Genomic DNA, 23727 nt, shown 5'->3' with positions numbered 1-23727 from the left:
GACCTGTTATGCTTAGGCTTTCTGCAGCATATTTCCAAGATTTTCTTTGGGCCCTATAGCCAAAGTACTCTGCAGCCGGTATCTTGTCACCTGAACAGATGAAGTTGCCTTTTATGGTCAGACTGTTGGGCTATCCAAGTCAGCATTGTTTGCTCTGGCTGGCAGCTGCTTTCCCAGGTCTTGGAACATTATGCTTACAACACATGTACACTCCCATCGACCTTTAGTTCCATAGCAGTCTGCAATTGCTGCAAACTTTGCCTTTCTGTTAAGCCGTATAGGCGTATTGTCACTGAAAGTTGAAACGTCATAAGATACTGAGCTGTAAAGGCTTTCTTTGGATCTTCACTGTACTCCCGGGGAACATTGTTATGTCTTGTTTTGCTTTATTTATATCCTTTATGTCCCTTGCTTTCCTATAAGAAGAAGAGTTGGATTTATATCCTCCCTTTCTCCCCTATAGGAGACTCAAAGGGGCTGACAAACTTCTTTCCCTTCCCCCCCCCCTCACTTCTTTCCCTTCCCCCCCCCCCTCACAACAAACACCCTGTGAGGTAGGTGGGGCTGAGAGAGCTCAGAAGAACTGTGACTAGTCCAAAGTCACCCAGCTGGTGTGTGTTGGAGTGTATATATAATTTGTGTCTCTAGTCAATTTGCTTTTTAAATAGGAATGTTGCCTTTGAAAGGTAAATTAGAATTATGAAAGGTATAGGGATGTCACTACAGGGGAAACATCCCTCGCCCAGAAGGAGGAAGGGGAAAGGCAACTTCACGTTTCTCATTCCAGCTTCCACTGAAGCACAGTGGAAACATATTCACTGGATTCTCTATTGATGGTTGGATAGATCAATTAACACTGTTGGTCCTGGATCTGCAGATGGGAGCGTTCCGTCTCACTCCTGCCACTAGAAGATATTTAACCCTATTTCTTTTCAGTCTCTTATCCTTTGAACATTCAAAATTAATGTAAAATTTATGAGGGTGGAGTGCAGGTTTGGGGAGGAGAAGGGACCTCGGCAGGGTATGATGCCATGAAATCCTCCCTCCAAACTAGCTGTTTTCTCCAGGGGGACTGATCTCTAATGTCTTGAGATTAATTGTAATTCTGGGAGATCTCCAGGCCCCACCTAGAGGTTGGAACCCTAGTTATGGAAGAGTTCACTAAGTTTTGAGCAACAGATTCAAGAATGGCTTTAATACCAAATATGGAGCAAAACAAAGGAAATACAGTTCCTCCCAGCGCCTAGGATTACCTATCCTCGACTGCCAAATCCCGCCTTTCCCAGACTCTGCCTCCCAAATCTCCAGGAATTGGAGTTCTCTGAATTATTGCAATTCCATGGAATTTAGGCCCTTTCTGCATGAGTGGAATACAGCGCCCTAGGGACAGCAAAAATGCTGTCCCTGGGGATCCGTTCGCAGCAGTGCCAGCCGCACCGCCCCCAAGCGGGGCCTTCCTGCTGGCGTGGTGCGAAGCACACTGCCATGAGGACGCTGCTTTTGGCCCCTGTGCTGAGCGACAGGAACTTACCTTGCCTTCTGTGTGCAGCTCGGGATGGATGCAAAGACACGCCCACGCTGCCTTCTGCCCTCTGGGGGTTCTTCTCACACAGCATGGAGCCGCCCCTGTGGGCAGCAGCGGTGTCGGAACTGCCTGCATGGATCCGTGCGAGCAGTTCCCGATGCTCCATGGGCTTACTTTAAGCCGGTAGAGAGCCGCTGCCTTGGCCGTGCAGAAACGGCCTTAGTTTTCCTGCCTTCTAGCTATTTATTTCTACTTTTTTCTCCATGGAAAATGGACAGATTCTTAACTTGGAAGAAGAGGATTCTTCCATGCTCAGCCCAAATTAAGAAATGTCAAGACTTGTGCCATAGGCGTGCAATTGGAAGTGAATTCTATATTAATTCAGTTTTCTGGCATCATATGATGGCTTTGAAACTTGTTCCAGAATCTGGTTTTGCTAGGCAGAGCATAAGTATTACGGAATCTTGTTCCTTACGTCTTTGACTCGGGTTTCTGTATAACCAGTCTCTCCCCAGCTAAATGCAACTTTGTATATGAAATGGTTGCAGACCAGAGTCATTTGGTACCACGTCACTTAAAACAGACATTTTAAAAAGAATGGTGTAGGCTTTTTTTGTCTGCAAAGTATGGAAAAACTAAAATTTAAAGCAAAAATAGTTCTTTTACCCACTATTTTGTGCCACTTCAGGGATCCTCTGTGCTGCCCGCCACTTACTGAAGGTTCCCCAGACTTATCCTCTGCTTGCATTGTGGCCCACCATTTCAGCATTTAAAATACTTGAATAAACTTAGTTTTGCCTGGCGATTCTGCATGTGTTGTTGTTTTTCCATGTTTTTGTTTTCAATGAGGTGTCTTTCATTGAAAAGGGGGGGGGGAACACAAGTGGAGTCTTCAGGCAAATCAAATTTATTCATGTACTTTAAATGCTGAAACAGCGGGCGGCCACTATGCCAGCAGAGGAAATGGCTGCACGAATCACTCAGCAAATGGCAAATGGCACAAAGAATCTCTGGAGAAGCACAAAATGCTGGACGCAAGCTGCAGAGAAAACGAAAGCGGAAGCCTTAAAGTCAGACGGGAACAATAAAACGTTTCCGGTTTCTGCTTGGCAAGCAGGAAACGTTTTCAAAACAGTTTTTGGAAAAAAATTGGCTAGTTTAGTGTTTTCAGAAAAAAACATTTTGTTCACAAATAAATTTGGGGGCCAGGGAAACTGTGTAGAATTCCACCCAAAATGCTCTTTTCATCCTGTAAACATTTTATTTGTGCTGTACAGAAAAAGCCATTGTTAAATTCTCATCCCTTTCTAATATTTGCAGTTTGGCCCTTACAGGTACATGTGGGTTTTTTCCCCCCTTTTGATAGCTTTTTTTGTTATTCTTGTTGGCCCTAGTGATTTACAACATCTGGGCTATGTTTTGGGTGCTTTTTAAAACTTGAACTGACAGTGATAAATACTTTAATTTGACAAACCCAGCTGTTTTATTAAAAAGTGAATGCTGGTAAGTAGGGAAAATGCCTGTGTACAATTTTCCTGCAAGAAAACGCGGATGGGAAGATAAAGCAATTTGACTTTCTTATTGTTGAATGCTTTGCGCCATAGAGCTTTAGCAGTTCGACTTATCTCTGTTAGACTAAGTGCTTTGCAAAAAAAGGAGGCAATCTCAAATTATTGTTATTTTGGAAAAGTGGATGTTTTGTCCTTTTTATTTCTTTTCTTTAGTTTTTTTTTGGTGCAAGATGCCAACGTTTAATTTAGCAGTACTTGGAAATCTTATGGTAATCTTTGCATCAAACTAATCTTTAAAATAAAAATTTAAAAGAATGTGTTTCAGAGGGATACATGAAAAAGATATTCAAAAATACTAGTGTGAATGTACAAACATTTTTATTGGTTCATAGCTGCTTTCATATTTTATTTCATTGTGAATTTTGTCAGGGTACTAGCAGCTACTTGATTTTGCTGCTAGCAGTGTGTGGAAATATCTGATCTGTGATGCATGGATACTTTGTATTTGCTTTTTTTATGGGTTTATTTTTTGTAATATTGTTGGTCAATAACTGTACATAAACTAAACTATCAGTACTGCTTTCTAAATAATCTGCCTAGTATAGTTAACATATTCTTTTGAATAGATTCATGAACTGTAAAAACCTTTGACAACCAATTTATTTTGGTAGCCTGCAAGAAATAAATCTGTTAACAAATTACATTGTGACTTGGGGGCGATTTAATATGTTTGCAAACCGGTGTTCACTGAAAGTATACCCTTCTCAACGGCTGGTTACATAAGCATATGTACTATGAAATATTTCAACATGGTTTTTCCCACAAGTGTTTCCTATATTCAACAAGACTGTGTGATAGATGAGACGGAGTCCTTGGTGATTTGATTTATTGATCAGTCCAGAAGTTTCACTTAAGCCTGTTCATGTTGCATGTGCATTTAAAAAATGTTCATGGCCACTAACAGCCAATGAAATAACAAAGAAAACACTAAAACAGCGATATAGACATAGCTAGGCCAGCAGTAATATGAGCAGTACAGAAACATAAAGCCTTATCATTACCTGTCACTTGCTGAAGGTGGACTTTACAAACTGTAAGGGTTTTTATCTGCTGAAAGGAACTGTCCAGGCTGGGCGCAAGTCAAGACTTATAAAGAAGACATGCTTGGGAATCTCTGTTTAGAAATTTGAAAGGACAGCGCTCATCAATCTCCACTCTCTCTCTCTCTCTCTGGCAAGTCAGAAGGAGCTTGGGCTGATTCCGCATGGGCCAAAAAAAGCAGTGTGAAACTGATGTGAAAATGGTGTAAAAGGGTTTAAAACAGTGTAAAAGAGTCTATACTGTTTTCACACCATTTTCACACTGCTGTTTTTGGCCCATGCGGAATCAGCCTTGGATTCCTAAACACAGATTTTTTGGCGGGGGGCAACACATACTTGGGGACCCCATTTGTTTTATTGCATTGCAAATCTGGTGACTGGCTGATGATCGTTCACTTTTTACCCAACCTAGTTTCAAATGTCCTGTTTTGTTTTGTTTTGAGGTCTAGGCTAATGTTTTTGCAAAGTCAGACTCTCACCTTTATAGTTATATATTCATTCCTTAAAGCATATTATTCCTAATGCTTGATGATCTTCAGCATATGGTAAGCCATAAAATATATTTGGATTTTTCTCAAACTGGTGGTGGACCTGCAATGTTGCCTGCTGATTGACAAGGGCTCTGTGAAAGTACTTCTTAAATGGTGGATTAATGTTAACTTTGCTTTTTTGTTTCTTAATTGTGTGGAGAAACTGAGTTGGTATTGCTGTGTATTGTCTTTTAAAGGTACACTTTAAATTAATGTTCTTAAGGTTTTTATTTATTCTAGAATTTACTTCAGAGCCTCCAAAGAAGCAGATTGCACCATGAGCAGGGGAATTAATTAAATTAAAACTAATTTTCCCACTTCACTGTCCCTTGTTTTTTGGTTGGTGTCGCCCTCCTTGCTGTTTGGCAGGGTGAGCTTGGCCACTCAGACACTCTCAACCTGACCTACCTCACAGGGTTGTTGGAAGCAAGGAGAACAGTATGGACCACTTTGGATCCCCACTGGAGCAAAAGGTGGGCTGTAATATGGCACCTCTGTGTAAGGCTGAGTTACGAAGCTCTCAAAAGAATTAAGGAAGCTTTTGCATAATGAAGACAGTTTCAGGGCATAACCAGGTAGCAGAAATGACCAACCCAAGCAACCAATAGGACCATTTTTATGGCTGATTCATAAGGGCACATTAAATTTGTTTATGATGGAAAAATTAAATTGAACTCCAACATGAGGGTTTTCAGCATGCGTTAATCTGTCAGCATGTCCAATGCATCCTAGGGATTGATTCTTTATGACTTGTTTTTTTTCCTTTCAGCATCTTGAATGATGATGAAGTTATATACAGTGCTGAAGATTGTGAATTTACAAGCAAGAAAAGGAAAAAGGACCATTTTAGGAATAATGCAAAATCTCAGTGTAAGACTGACCAGGTTTTGGGTTGTTGTTTTTTTACATTTTGGAAGCATTTCTGATTGGATAGTTTTAAAATAATAGGTAAATCTCCACTAACAGAAGGTATTTCCATCAGATATTTCTTCTTACTTCCGTGCAACTAAAAATAAAAGAAGAGGAAGGGGAGGGAGTGAGGGATGGCATGCAGGGGAGGGGAGGGGAGGAGACCCAACATGGACATGGCCCACCCACCCTAGCGGAGGGAGGGGGAGGGGTGCCATACAAAAAGAAAGGGAGTGAGTGAGGGGAGGTAGTGAGGTTTGGCATGCAAGGAAGGGGAGGGGCCCCAGCATCTGGACAGGGCCCACTCACCCTAGTGGAGGGGGAGGGGTGCCATGCAAAGGAAAGGGAGTGAGGGGAGGGAGGGAGGGTGGCATGCAAGGGAGGGTATGAGAAGCAAAATTGCATGAGAAGCAACTTGGAGATCTGCAGTGAGGTAAAAGTCACTCCTTTTCCATCAGTGAAAATTTACCTCTAGATGCAAGTCCTTATATTTCAGTGAAGCTAATAGAAAATGTAATGCAGTTTTATTTTTATTTGGTTGCTCCTGCTGGTTCTCCATTCTCATAAAATGCTTTAGTGCCTAAGAAACTTAAGAATAGGTTAGACATCTTTTACGAGACTGTGAAAACGTAACTTGCATGCCCAAGTTGTTCATAGAAGCAGCTCAGGCAGAAATATCATTTGCCTCTTGCTCCAGAATGGATTGATTTTTAAAGAATCTCTTGTTACCAATGTATTCATGTGCGCAGATTTTTATACCAATAGCTTGTTCTATTAAAAGCCAATACTTGGTTTCAGTTCCTGGAGAATTCTCTCGTAAGGAATTTGTAAAAGTTCTGTTCAGATGCCCCAAGCATATTCATTTCTGGCATGATTCTCCTCATTCACGTTATGGGCTTGGGGATTATTCCCCCAGGCATCTTTCCTCTAAGGAGCAGCAGTGGCGTAGTGGTTAAGAGCAGGTGCATTCTAATCTGGAGGACCTGGGTTTGATTCCCCACTCTGCCGCTTGAACTGTGGAGGCCTATCTGGGGAATTCAGATTAGCCTGTGCACTCCAACACATGCCAGCTGGGTGACCTTGGGCTAGTCACAGTTCTTCTGAGCTCTCTCAGCCCCACCTACCTCACAGGGTGTTCATTGTGAGGGGGGGAAGGATAAGGAGTTTGTAAGCCCCTTTGAGTCTCCTACAGGGGAGAAAGGGGGGATATAAATTCAAACTCTTCTTCTTATAACTGTATTGGATCAGCGTGTTGATCACTGCATTAGTAGCCATGCTAACCCTGCAAAAAACACTAGACCAGAATTGTTGAGAAGAGGACCTGTAGTTTACAGATGATATACAAACTTTTTAGTTCAGAATTTTTCAGTTTCGACACAGTGAATATTCTGAGCAAAATTAGCAACCTCTGGCTGCTTAATTTGATTTCATCATGGCCTGTGGTAAGTTCTTAAAGTTAGGTTTTGAGTGAGTTTATTGAACTTGACCAAAGTTATTAGACTGGGAGAAAAAATATTCGGAAGCAGCCATCAAAAAGCTAGCTCCGTTTAAGAAACAAAGGTTCTGCATTATGAATTTCCAATTACTACAGATTTTACTCTGGTTTAGGTTACCTTGTGTGTTGTGCTTGATATTTATCCCTGAGCCGAAGTGTTAGGTTTGTTCATTTTCTTTGCCTGGCCTGTAGCCTTTTTTTAAATCAGTGTCTCAACTCACAAGCCAGATTACAAAGAGCATCTTACACAGTTTTTTTCCCCTATGGGGATTTCTCGGTTCTGTATCTTGATAACTCTCCAGAACTCTGTGTTCCTGACTCCACTGTAGTTTAAATAATTAACTGTACCTCTCTTTTGTCTGAAGATATTGATAACTTTCCAACCATGGTGAGGGTGAGGAACATAGCCCAGGTTCCTTGTTGGTTGTCCTTGGGAATAGTCTTTTTTGGGGTGGGGGGAATCTGGTTGATGAATGATTGCAAAACATTACCCATACAGAATCTTTCGAAATAATTCCTTACTCCAGGGTTTGCCAGGAGAATATTTAAAACTAAGTCTTTCTCTATACAGGAAGTTCTGACCATAGAGTTCCTGGTGATCCCTAGAGCTACAGATAAATGCGGTAGCTGTAGGAATCACCAGGAACTCTGTGGTCAGAATTTCCTGTAAGTGTACCAGGCCTTGTTTTTTTTGTTGTTGTTGTATTTCTCAACAGGACAATTCCCTCCCACCCCAAAAAATTGTCCCCAGTTTTTGCCTGCCAACCAGGTGAGCATTGGCATTCAAGGGCCACATTGACCTAGAGTCTTCTGTCACATCAGACAAATGAACCCAGTGAAATGGAGGGGTAAAATTCTGAGTAGGTTAGCATTGTGGAATTCTGATGTAGTTCTTCTTTTACATTATGCGGTGTCATAGACTAGATCCACAAAGGATCAACTTTTAATTTTTGTTGCGTGTACGAATCAAAATAGAGTCCATTGATAGATGGCAAAATCTGTTCTTAAAATATCTGTAAGTATTTAAATTTATCGGAAGAATGATAATAGGTCCTCTTTTCAACCAACTCTGTGTAATCACACATAAGGTATAAACATTCAAAGGTGCATGCCTTGAACCCTTAAGCGGTTGAAATCTTGGCAACAGCTTTTCAACACTAAGGACAGGAAAAGGAGACAGAACTGAATCCCACCTTTGCTCCCCCTCCCATGTGGCAGAGGGATATAGTTTTAGCTCTTTTAGAAAGGTTGTTGTCCACTTCCCCAGTATTGCAAGGGAGATGGAAACTATTTCTAGCATTTTTTTTTCTGCATGTGATTCCTATCCAGCTTGTGGAAGCCTGGTCTCAAATGTGTGATTATGGCAGTACTTTGGTTTTTTAAAAGAAATTATAAAGGTCCTTGGGTGTATTTTGATTCTCTGCAACCACCCTTCTTTTGTCTTCTTCAAAGCTAATACAATACCATAGTCAAAGAGAGTGAATATGTTTTCCTGTTTTGAAGAAGAAGAAGAAGAAGAAGAAGAAGAAGAAGAAGAAGAAGAAGAAGAAGAAGAAGAAGAAGAAGAGTTGGATTTATATCCCCCCTTTCTCTCCTGCAGGAGACTCAAAGGGGCTTACAATCTCCTTGCCCTTCCCCCCTCACAACAAACACCCTGTGAGGTAGGTGGGGCTGGGAGAGCTCTGAGAAACTGTGACTAGCCCAAGGTCACCCAGCTGGCGTGTGTGGGAGTGGACAGGCTAATCTGAATTCCCCAGATAGGCCTCCACAGCTCAGGTGGCAGAGCTGGGAATCAAACCCGGTTCCTCCAGATTAGATACACGAGCTCTTAACCTCCTACGCCACTGCTGCTCCCTACTGCTGGAATTGCGGTTGGTATATAGCGACATATTGTTTTACTTCTAGATTTTGGGGGGTTTGTTTCACAAATTAGGCCATTATGTAACCAAAAAAGTTTTTAAAATGAACTTTTTTTGTTTTCAGGCTTCTACCGTGAAAAATGGATATATGTTCATAAAGAGAGCACCAAAGAAGTAAGTGCTGCATCTAGTGAGCCTGGTTTGTCTTGGTGGTTGTCAGTTCTACAGAGCTGCAAGATAAAGTTTTTTTGTCTTGTTTTTGCTGTTTTTGGAAATCTGTCTTGAACTGTTAGAAAAAATAACTTAAACCTCTGGGCTTCAGGCACTGTACTAAATCCATGTATAATATCGTACCATGCATGCCTTCCCTATCTAGACTGATAAAGCACGAGTAAGATTGCCAGCTGGGCTCCCACAGATAGCAGAAGATTTCATGGGTGGAACCCTTAAAAAACAGCATCATGTGCATTGTGAAATCATTTCCTCCAAAAGCTCGCAAGTGCCGTTATACCCACACCACAATGCTCTAGGAATACTCTTAAGAGATTGGAGGAATTCCTAGGGTGTTTCTTTGTCAGGGTGATGGCAGTTCCAGGTGTTCACAGAAAATGATGTCATGATGCATTTGATACTACCTCCTCCCCCCCTTCCCCCATTTCCTTCTTGCTACTTGAAGGAATGCTGCAAGAGAATTCCTGTCAAAATGGGTAAATGACAGTCTTCAGAGCAGACAATGTATGCATGATAGGCAGTCAATACAATACAATACAAAAACCTTTATTGGCATAGCAAGGTAAAATACAGATGGACACAAATAGAACTACAAGATTTAGAAAGGATATGGTTGCCATCTATATCCAGTTGTAGTGTCAAAATTGCAGTTGGTTTACATAAGCAGTTTGGTAGCATAGCATAAGCTTTGTCATAAAGATAATATTTTTGGTGATGGTTCAATTATAACATGGGGAGAGTTATGATTAGAAGAATAGACCAATGTACACTAGTTCTAGGCTTTACACATCCCATAGGGATTCATCCACTGGACATTCCCTACAATTTGTGGATGTCTTTATTTATTTTTTAATGAAAATTGGAGAGTACAGCAATAGACTCCCAAGAACCATATTCCCAAGATCCATACATGAAAAAAAAACAAGAGCACCAAAGATGGAAATACGCAACAAATCACATTTGATCCACTTATCACATTTATCTAACAGAACCACTTAAGAACAATTATCAAATTCAGTGACCTTTACTACAGATACTTTTGCTGAATAGGCGGTCTTGGGAGAATGCAAAGGAAAGAAATCTTTAGCTGCCCTTGAAATGGAAGCATGCATGAAAGAAAAAGGGAAAGGCAGGGATGAGGGGCAGGTAGGACACACTTGCCCATCGGAAGCTGTACGGTTGGGTAATTGGGTGGGGGATGCTCTCCAAGGTCGTGGAGTTCCTGTCCACTCTAGAGAAGTTTCCGGTGCGCATCTAACACGGGTTTTTGTTTTTCTCCTCCAGCGGCACGGCTACTGCACATTGGGAGAAGCTTTTAATCGCTTAGATTTTTCAAGCGCCATTCAGGATATCAGAAGGTTCAATTATGTGGTTAAAGTAAGTCAGTTTAGTTATTGATTGTATTTTTTTAATCTCTCCCTACCTCCCCATAACTAAGGGCCGTGTTCCCTGTTCTCCCACCTCCATTTTGTTCTTACAACAGCCCTGTCCAGTGACTTAAGCTGAGTAACTTGCTCAAGGTAACCCCGTAAGGTTCTTGACAGATTAGGGCAGGGCTCTGCAACCTGCGGCTCTCCAGATGTTCATGGACTACACTTCCCATCAGCCCCTGCCAGCATGGCCAATTGGCCATGGTGGCAGGGGCTGATGGAAATTATAGTCCATGAACATCTGGAGAGCCACAGGTTGCAGATCCCTGGATTAGGGGTTTGGTTTTGGGCTCTTGATCATAGTTGGATACTAACCATCAACACGGGGCTGGGGGTGGGGAACGGGTTCAGTTTGCTATAAAAATAACCTTGCCATGCATTAGCAACCTTTTTTGAAGTAGCTTGGCTCATTTGGGAGCGACCGAGTGCATTTCAAAAAAAAAACTAATACTGAATCCTGCGTAATGTAGCATTATTTAAACATCAGAAAAGTTAATTTAGGGGAATAAGCGTGTCAACTTAACAATGGGTTTGCTTTGGGTTAACAAATTATGGTCAGGAATCAAAGAACTGCACCTTTCTGTGTTTATTCAATGAGCTCATACAAGTAACTGTGGAGTTCGTGATGAGTGGGGATGGCCACTAGTTTAGATGGAATGAAAAGGCTGCTGGACAGATGTATGGAGGCTGACCGTCATGGGCTAATAGCAGGTGAGGATTGTTGTCTGCAGGGCCTGCTTGTAAGCCTTCTGGAGGTATTTGGCCACTGTTGGAAAAAGAATGCTGAACTAGATGAGCCATTGGTCTTGATGCTGTCCTTAGGTTTTAATCCTGCTGTTGAAATCAGTTTGCAGAAGTGTTCTCTTGTATCTGCATGATGATGCTTGAGACATTGAAGAAAGTTGTATAAACGTTCCGGATCTGACCTAATAGGGTTAGATTTGAGGGCATATGGCTGTATCTTCTAGAGCAGCCTGTGGTGTTAATATCAAGCACTGACACATCCTGGGTGGATGAGTAATTTGTGTTTCTGCTGTCACGTCGAAAGAGAAACTTACATAAGTCAACCCAAATATAAGGTTCTGTTTACACACCTCCCCATCATATGTTTCATTTTCATTCACTAGACTTCGCAGAATAGTTAAATAACTCACCGTAAGTATGATTCATGGGCATATCTACTTATCTAAAGTTTTTTTTAAAGAATTCAGTATGTTTTGCCATAATTGTCACTGGATTCTTGCTTCTCACCCCCTCACCCCAGTTGTATTTTGATCTCTCTTTTTTGTTTTTATGCTGTCTAGTACAACTGACTTACGGTGATCCTGTAGGGCTTTGTAGACAAGAGATATTTAGAGGTGGTTTGCCATTTATTGCCTCTGCGTCACAACTCTGATGGCCTTTGGAGGTTACCCATCCAGATACTACGCAGGGCCAGCCCTGCTTACCCTGCTGAACAGTTTAAAATATATTAATGTGTAGCATAATCATGTCTCACTTGTCTTTATTCATCTGTTTTCACTTAGCTTTTACAGTTAATTGCACGATCCCAGTTGACTTCATTGAGTGGTGCAGCTCAGAAGAACTATTTCAACATCTTGGGTAAAATTGTCCGAAAGGGTAAGGCTGCTCCTCTGCTGATCCACATGTTATATCTAGTAATGTGTTGTTATGTATTTCCCAGTTTGAATAGATGGCAATAGGTAGCAGCTGGATCCTTGGAGCCAACAAAATTTGGATGGAGACCATAGTGGAAAGATTAAAAGAAGGAAAAATCTCCTTTCTTTCCCAGCCCCCTTTACTCTTATCTGAACATTTTACAGATCATGCACATTAAGATTGGTGTCCTAGAAAACAGTGTTTTCTTTGTTCATTATCTTCCAAACTTACAAGTTGGCTTAAGGAAAAAAACCTTTTCCAAATGTATTTTCCTCAAGAGCTTCCGTTTAGATTTTTCTAAAATTACATTAGAAGGTCCTAGGTTGTAGTTATTCTTCATAGTATAGAAATTGTGGCAGCTGTGCCATAGCGGTAGAAAAAATTATTCGAAGTTGTAAATTTGGCAGTTAATAAATGGATGTCATCCATACTGATAGGTCACTATTTTCCCAGCATGCATGCATGTAGAGCGATCAATGTAAAATTCACAGGGGGACAAGAGAAATACAGCATGGCATAGTGAACGTGAGCTCCAGTGTGACCGTGAGTCAGCCGTTGCCTTCCTTATCCATTTGAGCTGCATGAAAGGGGCTCAGACGGTAGGAAATCCAGCAAAGGGGCAACCTTCCTGCTTTCCCAGCTGGCTCACGGATCAGTACAGCAGTAAAGGAACAAGATAGGCATCTCTCAAGGCTAGAAGAGAGTGAGTGGAGGCAGACTCTCCCTGATGCTGTGCTGTCTGTAGAGTCACTTGGAATGCAGTGAGACTTCATACTACTTTTGTGAAAAGTATGAATGTCATCTCAGGGGAAGGGAAAGCCTCTGCTCTTCTCTAGCCTGAGGAGAAAGGCGGGAACTCTCCTTACCTATGTGTTCTTGCCAGTTCAAAGAGGATTTGACTAAAGATGTGTTCATTTGTGTAATCCTTGACATCTTGTGTCTGATTCTGAACAATGGCCCCAGATCACATATTGAAAAGATTTGCACAGTGGAGGCATGTGCAGATGCAGGGGAGACTTCCTATTGGAATTCCTAAATTAACGGGGGGGGGGGGGTTCAACTGGTATCTCTTGAGATTACAGATAGCATTGTGTTGTTGCTTAGCAACTAAGGCACTGAAACCAGAGTCTAAGCAATCCCAATGTCACTGCAGATTAGTGGGAAAGCAGCAACAGAGGAGAAGGAGTGGAAAATGGCATTGGGGAAAGAGAATGGAGAAGGTTGGGAATAAAAGTGATGCAGTTTGGGAAGGACAGAAGTTCCTCCCCTACAAATTTTGCACTCCCCAGCTTGTATATTGTGCTGCATTATAAATTGTACGTTGATGCTACAAGCAGAGATAGACACATATAAGTGTCATTTTGTAACATTATGATGATGCTCCAAATGCCTGTTCCTTCATAAACTCTGAATACTTACAGTTTAAATTAGGGTTTTTGTCACTTTAAATTGGTCTAGCAAAGTGAAAGCTGATGAAATCTAGCAAAAAATCAAAAATGTTCAGATGTGTAGGGGTTTTTGTTGTTGTTGTTAATTCTTCAATCCAGTGTTGGAAGACCAGTACAACCCACGTCTCATCAAAGACCTTCTTCAGGATCTGAGTTCTGCACTCTGCAACTTAAGGAGCGTTGGGAAGTCAGTCTTGATAGGGAACATTGATATTTGGATTTGCAGATTAGAAACTATCCTTTTGTGGCAACAGCAGCTCAATAATCTTCAGATGACCAAGGTATGTGAAATTTTATATCATAAACGTGAAAGGATTATGTGAATGCCATTTTCAAAAAATGGTGAGAAATCCATTTTTCTCAACATCTCACCAAATTCTTGGTTTTTGTCTAATTTTTTTTCCTAATCTCAAAGCATACACTTGAGCAATGAATAATCCCATCACTGAGAGTGGCAGAGCATTATTTATCTCTGTATATGTTAAACAACAAAGAGGAAAGCAGACTGTTTCTACCCCCAAAATTAGCTGTATGGGTTTTACCATGGGCTGCTCTTGGCCATATGAGTCCTGTGTCTCACTGTGACATGCCTCTGGAGATATCAGCCGTAGAGGTGGGTGAAATGTTAGGAGAAAAAACTACCAGGCCGTGGCCACGCAGCCCAGAAAACCCACAATAGACAGTTGATTCCGGCCATGAAAGCCTTTTACAATATACCCAAACTAAGGTGAAATACCCAGGCGTTTACAACTGTTTAGCCTGGCTATTTATTATTTATATTTTGGAAATTTTATTGCGGAGGATTTTTTCCCCTGGGCATTGGGGGGTGCCGAAACTAGGAAGTGAGATCATGACTTATGGCACAATCCAGATGGGGGGCATATTGTTCCATGAGGGGCTCAGGGCTACATTGGCAGATTTGCTTTCCTCTGGGACACTCCCATGCTGCTACCAGTCCCATCAGTTGGCTTCCACCTCAGGTTTGTGGGGAAATGCACATTAGCCCGGACCTTGGACTTACACCACACATTTGGGTGGTGTAAGTCTGTTGAGCCCAATGGAGAGCTTTCTGGCAGTGGGGAGGAAACCCCCCCCCCCCTGCAAGAAAGCGCTCTGGAGGCCATGAGGCTGCCTGGGACTCCTGAGTGGACTGCCCATTTTCTTAACCTGAAATCAACAGCTGTTAATTTTCTTTCCAGCAAGTCAACGATGGATTTACACTCAGTGATCTTCCTTTACATATGCTGAATAACATCTTGTATAGATTCTCAGACGGTTGGGACATTATTACCTTAGGCCAAGTGACTCCCACGTTGTATATGCTCAGCGAAGATCGGCAGTTATGGAAAAAGCTTTGCCAGTACCATTTTACTGAAAAGCAGGTAAGAGGAATTCGTGGAAATTCTGAAACTTGGATCCTATGTCAAGAGGAAACTTGGATCCTGTGTTACAAGAAGGCAGCTTTCCACCCGAGTGGTTTCAAGTCTGTAAAAGGACGTTCACACCAGCAGAAGCGTAGAACTTTGCCCTCCCATATTTATCTTAAGCCTTTTGACTTGGAAATAACAGAACTGACTGCCAATTAACTGTACTCAGGAATGTAGCTTTGTAGTCTAACCTGAAACATGTCTGCCTGTAAGGAAGTCTGCTTGGATGCTGTCCTATGCAAAGTTATTCTATTCTAGGCCTGTAAATGTTAGTAACATTAGGCTGGAGTAATTCTGCCATAGAGTTATATTATTAGTGTTGCTGATAACTTGGATCTGCTCAAATTAATGGAGCACAGCAATGTTAAATATAACACTTTTTAGCATATCCGCAATCTCCTAAAATATTTAACAAACGGATGAGGGGTTTTTTTTATAACCATGTTCAGGTTTGGATTCTGTGGAGCTATTTGTCTGATGGAAATGTGGGTTTAAATAACATGCTTCCCTTTAAATATTGCCTTTGTGTTCAGTTCTGTAGGCATCTTATTCTGTCAGAAAAAGGCCTTATTGATTGGAAGCTGATGTACTTTGCGCTTCAGAAATATTACCCCATAAAGGAGCAGTATGGAGATACTTTGCATTTCTGTCGTCACTGCAGTATTCTTTTCTGGAAGGTAAGAACATTTAAAAAAAAAAGAACTTCAGGTTGAGAAGTAGCCAATTATGGAAAATTTTGCTAAGAGATCAGTACTGTTGTAGATAGTAGTACCTATTGCATATAAATTGGAATGGTCACTGTTCAAATTATAATGACTCATCAAACAAATTTAAAAATTCAACCATATAAAAGATTTAATTGTCAATCAGATTTTTGGGAACTATTAATTTCTAGTTAGTACATATAGGAAGTAACAAAGAAAACATCTGTGGGTGTTAAAAATGTTAAAGCCAGCAGATGTGAGAATGCTTCCCGCCTCCTCTTTTGTGTGTGTGTGTGTGTGTGTGTGTGTGTGTGGAAACTTTTTTAAAATCTGCTTTAAAGGTTTTTTTTTAAGGTTTATTGGCTTGCTTGCCCAAGCATCCCTGTCTTTAATCATTTATAGCCTAAAAGGAAAAGTGTCTATCAAGTTTCTTTTCTTTTTTTATTCTTAGTCTCTGTAAGTAACCAAGCAAATGGCTATGTGCATAATTGGGGAGATCTGCCCGTCATGCATGAATCTGGAGGTTGAGTATCTCCCTTTGGATATTACATTGCAAGTTTTAAAAAAAATTGAACCAGTCTTGCATCCACTGGTTGGCACATCTAAGAACATCCAAAGCTACTTGATAAATTTCTTCACACACGATGTAGAAGTTGCTAATTCATCAATCTGAGTTGGAATGAGGCTGTGCAAATGCACCTCCTCTTTGGGGTATGGTAATAGTAGGATTTCCTAGTTAGGTTGAAACTTAGGCTAAAGCTGAGGTAACTCCATCACATAGCTGACTAATCCTGTTGAAACAAGCCAAAGAGAAATGCTGAAGAGATCAGAGGAGAAAAATCTGACTTTATTTGTTGACCATGGCCAATGATCACTTTTAAGGGTCTACTTCCCCTAACGTTCCACTAGTAACTTGGACGCAAGCTCTGTTCACTTGGTAGGACTTGTTTCAAAAGAAAATGTTGAAGATGTGTTATTAGCTTACCAGCATTAATGAGGAATTGAAGATGGCTAGTGGCTGTCACTAGATATTTTGCTTGGTTGAGCAAGGTAAAGTAACTAATGGGCTAGATCCAGCAGTGCACTGATGGAAGAGGAAATCTAAATAGCCCAGTTCCACTTGCAGAATAGATTGTGGAGGATTTTGTGCAACTTTGCCAACTGCCAGCCTAGTTTGCTCATATACCCAATTACATCCACTTTTTTGGTTGTAGCTTTCAGTGGCTTGAATCCAGTGATGCTTGTGTAGAAAGATACACAGACTTGGTACAGTTCCACTTGTACAAGACTTTGTACAACACCCAGCACTTCCCTCTGTGTATATATATATATTATAGTGCCCCAAAAGTGAATTGCACAAGATCTTGGTCAAGCAGAAAGACAAGTGGGGGTATAGTAAGTTTGACTATGCACAAGGTAACTAACTGAATCCAGCCTAGTGTTGCTATCCTGTCTTAATTTCTCAATTGTGAGTCTTCACTACTTACCAGGAGTTCAGCACAGCAAAGAAACTGTTTCACAAGATGCCTATTAAATAATTTTATAGGAAATTTTCTCCGACCATTGAAACTTTTAGGAATTGTCTTCAGAAATCTGTAATAAACTATGTCATTTTGTACGCTGTCATTTAGTCCAATAAAATCTTCCTCTCTTTTGCTTTACTGCCCTCCTTCCCGCTTCTTCTCTCCTGATCTCAAAAGGACTACCACCTTGCTTTGTTACTGAAGGTACTCCATGTGCTTTTCATCCTGGCTTTTCTCTGTATCCTTGCTATGTAGCTGTAATGAATAAGATGTTCCTTATGTTAATGTAATTCCCACAGCCTTGAGCATAGTACTTGTCACAGTTTACAGAATGAAACTGGTCTTTAACCACAAGATGCTGATTTTTCAAGTACTTGAAATACTTGTTCAGTACTTAAGTACTTGTTGCCTGATGTAAGAAGAAGCAGTTTCCAGTTAACTCTTCGATGGGGCGGGAACCAAACCACTTTGCCACAGGACACTTGTCACAAAAGTATACCTCTTGGAAAGCAAACTTCCTGTTGTCGTGAGACGTTTTCTTCATTTTAGATCCTGTAGTTTGGAGTGCTTCTGTAGAGATAAAGAGGTAGATCACACAGCGCTTCCAAGCCTGGAAGATTTCTACCCACAGAGCATGAGTTTCTCACCTCTCCCAGTCAACTACAGCCAAAGTGAACCCCCCCCTCCCCCCCACCGGCATGATTTCAGTGGGCATTTTGGTGTACAGTAGGAGGCAAGAGATGAGAAAGTTGTTCTCTGTAGGTGGAAATCCTTCTGTCAGCAGAAAATATTCCATAGGTTCCACCCCATGTGAATTACCACAAAAACTTATAAAGTGTTGCTTTGCAATATTCCTTTCAGTACTACCTTTTATAGAATTCTAAGCTTGACTGCAAAAGGCCAGCTCTCTGTGATGAATAACCAGAACCAACCATGGCCAGCATTGTTGCTTTCTTTTGAGGATGGACTCCATGTGGTATAGTCTGTTCTGCAAGAATTTCTTTATTTAACTATATCCCGCCTTTCTTTGTAGCAAAGGGTCACTGTATGCAGACCAAATAACTCTTGGTAACTCATATTCAAGAGCTGAATCATAATCTGCAGCAGAAGGGGAAAGGTCTGGGAGACTTTTACCTCAGATATAATGATTATTTAGATCAGTGGTTGCGCAGCCAGCCATCTTGGCTGGCAAGTATGCCTACAACAAACCAATGTCAGAGTTGTGGAAAGAACTACTGAAATGTGGACTGCAGTACCCTTATGGCTGTTTGAGTTGTGATGTGGCTTTTCCTTGAATAAGGATTTTTTTTGATACTACGGTATGTTGGCTGTCTCAAGTGGTAGGTACGGCTGATGTAGAGTATCAACAGCTATACAATGTGGGACTGGAATGGCAGAGTAGCGGTCTCATAAACCATGCTGCAGGCCCCCTTTTTCCTGTTAGTAAAATGTCTTTCTGTGGCATCCAGTATCCTGTTACCATGCATGCAAGGCATAGAGCCTGCACAGCATGGTAAATAAGAGTGTCAGACTACCAGTTGGGAGACTCAGATTCAAATCCCTTCGATGCTGTGGAAGTTATTGTGTGGTCTCTAGCCAGTCACAAACTGAGCCTAAAATAGAGCAAGGGAGAATGTTATAAGCCGTTTTGGGTTTCCTACTGGGGAGAAAGGCAAGGTGTAAAGAAAGAAAATGAAACACGCCTGTTTGAAGGAAGCCCAGTTTTACTCTGGGAAAACCAAACACAAGGGAAGAAATGTATCATCCTCTACCTCTCACCGTTGTTCTAAAACATAGGTGTCAAACTCGTGGCCCTCCAGATGTTATGGACTACAGTTCCCATCATTCCCTATCAGCATCATGCATCATCCATAACATCTGGAGGTCCATGAGTTTGACACCTGTGCTCTAAAAGAACAACAGGTTTAGGTTTTAGTACCAGGAATGACCTCCATTTACTTCTCGGGCATCTGGGCACCCACTCTGGGAGGGGTTTGGTGGAGAAGCCAAGTGCTGATACAGTTATAGATTCAGGTAGCATAAAGCTGGACCAGGCAGACAGCGACTTGACACCACTGGACATACACAGGCAAAAAGAAAGAGCTCCCAGGCTTCACAGAAGGCAAAGTTCAAAAACCAGAAGAGGAGTCGGAATGGCGGTAGGAGCCAGAGAATAAGAAAAACAGAACACTTCAGATTTCCTGGGCTAGGTGGGAAGACTTCAGGGGAAGCTGGATTGTTTGGGGAAGGCATTTCCAGTTCTTGAGAACTTCCCCACACTAAAGAAGGGAGGAGACTTTGGGGCACAGAAAAGGTTCAAGTCCTTGTATAGTGGCAACTTTTCCATATTAGAGGCAACAGAGGTGTCCACTTTGGGAGCAGTAGGCTGAGATCAGCAGGAGCTCTTTTCTTAGGAAATGTTAAGTACATAAAGAGAATTATGCCTAATTGTACTTTTATTGGATTGATAAAGCATCTCAGAACTGAATTGTCGGAGGCTTTCACGGGCAGAATCACTGAGGTGTTGTGTGGTTTCTGGGCTGTATGGCCATGTTCCAGTAGCATCACAGAACTGGTTGTGCCTAATACAGTCGTTCTCAGTGTTTTCCTCTGTGTCAGGCTTTAACTTTTCAGACTTTATCATTGTTGGGTAAGTGAGCATTGTATTTCCATAGCCAAAAATCCTGTTAACTGGAGCAGCAGTGGCGTAGGAGGTTAAGAGCTCGTGTATGTAATCTGGAGGAACCGGGTTTGATTCCCCGCTCTGCCGCCTAAGCTGTGGAGGCTTATCTGGGGAATTCAGATTAGCCTGTGCACTCCCACACACGCTAGCTGGGTGACCTTGGGCTAGTCTCAGCTTCTCGGAGCTCTCTCAGCCTCACCTACCTCACAGGGTGTTTGTTGTGAGGGGGGAAGGGCAAGGAGATTGTAAGCCCCTTTGAGTCTCCTGCAGGAGAGAAAGGGGGGATATAAATCCAAACTCTTCTTCTTCTCTTCTTCTTTGAGTGCCTTTTCTTCTGACCAATTTTACCTCTGTAGTCTTGAGAATGCCCAGATTGGGGCTCACAAGTCTTGCCAGCAATCTTGAGGCAAAGACTACAAAATGGAGGCTGAAAGGTTGTTGTGCTTCTAAATGTGGTAGGCCTCACAAAGGAGAATTACAGACTGGCTCCCTGGTCCTGGCAAGTCAGAACTGATAACACTAGAATACAATTTGCATGTATTTATCCAGGTGTGTGATGAACTCTTCTCCCTTCAATTGCTGAACGTTCTGGATGACTGAAACATGAATAAAGTAGCCAGAGCAGTTGAAGAGTGGGAGGAAAGCTAGCAAGAGAGAGATGAGTGGCATTTAAACTGCAGGACAGATTATAGACAGCATAAAAGACACAATATTGTGTGATGTTTTTATTATGGTGCTGGAGGAAATGTGCCAGGGGGAGTTCTGTCAGATCACAACTGTGTATAACATAATGTAAAGACTTAATGGACTGGGAGATAAAGTACTCCATGTGCCATTTTATTTTGCTAGACTGTCAAATCATACTTTGTAATCCTACATGAAGAAGCTGACGGTTGATGGCTTTAATATATATACATAAAGCATCTCATATTTGACATGTTTTAAGCCATCTGTTGTTACGGGGGATAATATATTTCCCCATTAAGCTTAGTTTTCAGCATCAAATTTGTATCTTCAGAGCCAGATTTGGTGTGCTGGTTTTTAACTTTGGAAGGCTGGAGCCTCCATGCCTGAAAAGATCAACAAGCTGTTGGACTAGATGAACTTGTGGTCTGCTACAACAAGGCTTTTCTTGCGTTTTCTTTTTCAGCTACCTAAAGCTACTCTTAGCTTTAAAAGGGGCTTGGACAGATTTATGGAGAAGTCGATTTATGGCTACCAATCTTGATCCTCTTTGATCTGAGATTGCAAATGCCTTAGCAGTCCAGGTGCTCGGGAGCAGCAGCAGAAGAAGGCCATTGCTTTCACCTCCTGCTTGTGAGCTCCCAAAGGCACCTGGTGGGCCACTGCGAGTAGCAGAGAGCTGGACTGGATGGACTCTGGTCTGATCCAGCTGGCTTGTTCTTATGTTCTTACCTTTCTGTCCATTCTATAGCAGGCCTGTTTAATTCTTTTTTTTAGAGAATACAACTGTTAATTGATACTGTTTGGCTGCTTTGGGGCATTTGGAAAAAGAGCCTAGAAATGTTTCAAACAAATAAAATAGTAGCGGGAATGCAGTCCTTTCTGCTTGTTTGTCTTGTTTCAAACAGGCGGCTGCTTTATTTTTGTAAGGACTTTAAAGTTTATTGGTGTGGGATGGGGATCTAGCCAACATTTGTTTGGTTTCAGATTATTCAAAAGGTGGAATGTTGCAAATTTAAGGATTGCGATGCTGCTCTCTTCTGAGATGCGAACTCTGAATGATCAGATCCTCTAAACCAGTGGTTATCAACCTGGGGGTCGGGACCCCTTTGGGGGTCGAATGACCCATTCACAGGGGTCGCCTAAGACTCTCTGCATCAGTGTTCTCCATCTGTAAAATGGATAAATGTTAGGGTTGGGGGTCACCACAACATGAGGAACTGTATTAAAGGGTCATAGCATTAGGAAGGTTGAGAACCACTGCTTTAAACCATGAATGAGTTGAGGCTCTTGCCTTGTCTTTTTGGGCCCCGCCCCCAGCTAGCTGCTGTAGAAGGTCAGCCTTTAGGAACCCAGCTGTATGCAGCAGAAAGGGGAAACCAGCAGGCACTATAGATTTGGTCCTTCTGGTCCTCCTTTTGTCTTTTAAAACTAGGACTAGATCTTTAACAAGATGCTGCTTTAGGATTGTTGACAGTTCTGTATGTGCAAATAGATGGGATTTTAAGAGAAAATGACCATGCCGCTTATTTCTTTCAGGATATGGGACATCCTTGCACAGCCAACGATCCAGACAGTTGCCTCATGCCCGTATCTCCCCAGCACTTCATAGATCTCTTCAAATTTTAAGTGCAGTCACATCATTCTGTCCTTTTTTGCATTTTTTTCTTTTGAGGGGCATAATCAGGCAGTGTATGTATAATGCTTTTTGTGCAATATTTCTCTGAATGTGCTTTGTAGTTAAAAAGGGATGTAGCTGAGTCAGGAGGAAAGAATATGGACCAGAGCCAATCAACTGTTCATAGAAGGACAGTAAACCTTTGCTAGGGAAGATGCACCATGGAACAGGATCTACAGAAGGCTACTTGGATTCACTGGTAACTACATCAGATTTTGGAACTTCATCACTTGACATTTAGTAAGACTATATTGACTTCTGGGTTGGGAAATACAGGTAGTTTCAAGAGCTGACTAAAAACAACTCGCTTCCTGGCTTCATTTCCTTTCCCCATCACGTTCTAGATGCACACAGTTTGAATCCTTCAGAGAACGGTCTCCAGGGCTTCTTGGTACCTATCGTGTCACCTGTGAGTGTTGCATGTTGGCAAAAACCTAGTTGCGCATCCCTGTTGCGGCGCCCTTTGTGAAAGAAGCCAGCGCCTTTATGTAAATACATTATGCAGAATATTTATTTTTCTTAAAAAGTATTTTATTAATACTGTCAGACCTATCTGTGTGGGTTGCTGATTTCTGAATTGTGGTGGAGTTTTTCCAGTGGTGGTCCATTCCTTTTGCTTTGATCTTCTAGTTCTCTTACTGTTATAGCCTTACTGCTGTCAAGATTTGGTGCAGGGGCCAAACAGAGCTTTAACAAAGAAGTAAAGTGGCATGTTAGTAGACTGTTCTGATGTAATAATTAGGGTTGTGTGCAAAAACCTCTGGCCAGCTTGCTGGTGTGAAGCATCTCCTACAAGTTGATGTGATTATGGCGAGAATTCTCTTGGCTGCTGCTCTTGTCTCCGACAGGTATTGAAAAGAATGGAAGACAAAGTCAGTGTATCGAAAATTTAAAATGATTGACAGTGTCTTTTGGAAGTCTTAATCGTTTCAACCTAATGTAGTGTACAGATGATTATAGGCCTTATGTTATATGCCAAACTGTGTTTTGAATCTAGTTTTGTACACGAATAAATCATGTTTTTGCCTTATAACTAACGTGTTCTTCTGTTGATACCCTAACTCTAATCTGAAGGACGGAAGGAAATGTGACTATTTGCAGTTCTGCATTTTTGTGAGAATGAGTGCTTATCCAGATGTACGCGACTGCTGTTGTTTTGTCGTCTTTGTGGCAATTCATTGTACACTAAGAGAATCGGGTTGTTTTTCCAATCACTAAATCTAATGGGGAAGAACTTGCCAGTCATGAGGAAAGTAAAACCAGGCCCTCAACAGATGAGGAGTTTTTGTGAGCCATGGTGGTGTAGTGGCTAGCAAGCTGGACTTGGATGT

At 41.7% G+C, this 23727-nt stretch overlaps 1 protein-coding gene across 2 annotated transcripts in view; it reads left to right on the top strand.

The window, feature by feature from the left end:
• Positions 1-23429, top strand: part of FBXO25 (F-box protein 25) — a 31152-nt gene extending 7723 nt beyond the window's left edge. The window contains exons 3-11 of one of the 2 annotated variants that reach the window (XM_048497791.1): positions 5436-5536; positions 9054-9103; positions 10445-10537; positions 12117-12210; positions 13797-13978; positions 14897-15079; positions 15658-15801; positions 17529-17555; positions 22258-23429. In XM_048497791.1, the coding sequence (XP_048353748.1) occupies positions 5436-5536; positions 9054-9103; positions 10445-10537; positions 12117-12210; positions 13797-13978; positions 14897-15079; positions 15658-15801; positions 17529-17555; positions 22258-22347 (964 nt within the window). In that variant the 3' untranslated portion in view covers positions 22348-23429. The remainder of the gene's footprint in view (positions 1-5435; positions 5537-9053; positions 9104-10444; positions 10538-12116; positions 12211-13796; positions 13979-14896; positions 15080-15657; positions 15802-17528; positions 17556-22257) is intronic. The other variant, XM_048497798.1, reaches the window with a different exon arrangement.
• The last annotated feature ends 298 nt before the right edge of the window (positions 23430-23727 follow it).

This window comes from Sphaerodactylus townsendi, linkage group LG01 (genome assembly GCF_021028975.2).
Source record: "Sphaerodactylus townsendi isolate TG3544 linkage group LG01, MPM_Stown_v2.3, whole genome shotgun sequence".
Lineage (NCBI taxonomy): Eukaryota > Metazoa > Chordata > Lepidosauria > Squamata > Sphaerodactylidae > Sphaerodactylus > Sphaerodactylus townsendi.
This window is presented reverse-complemented; position numbering and strand designations above follow the sequence as displayed.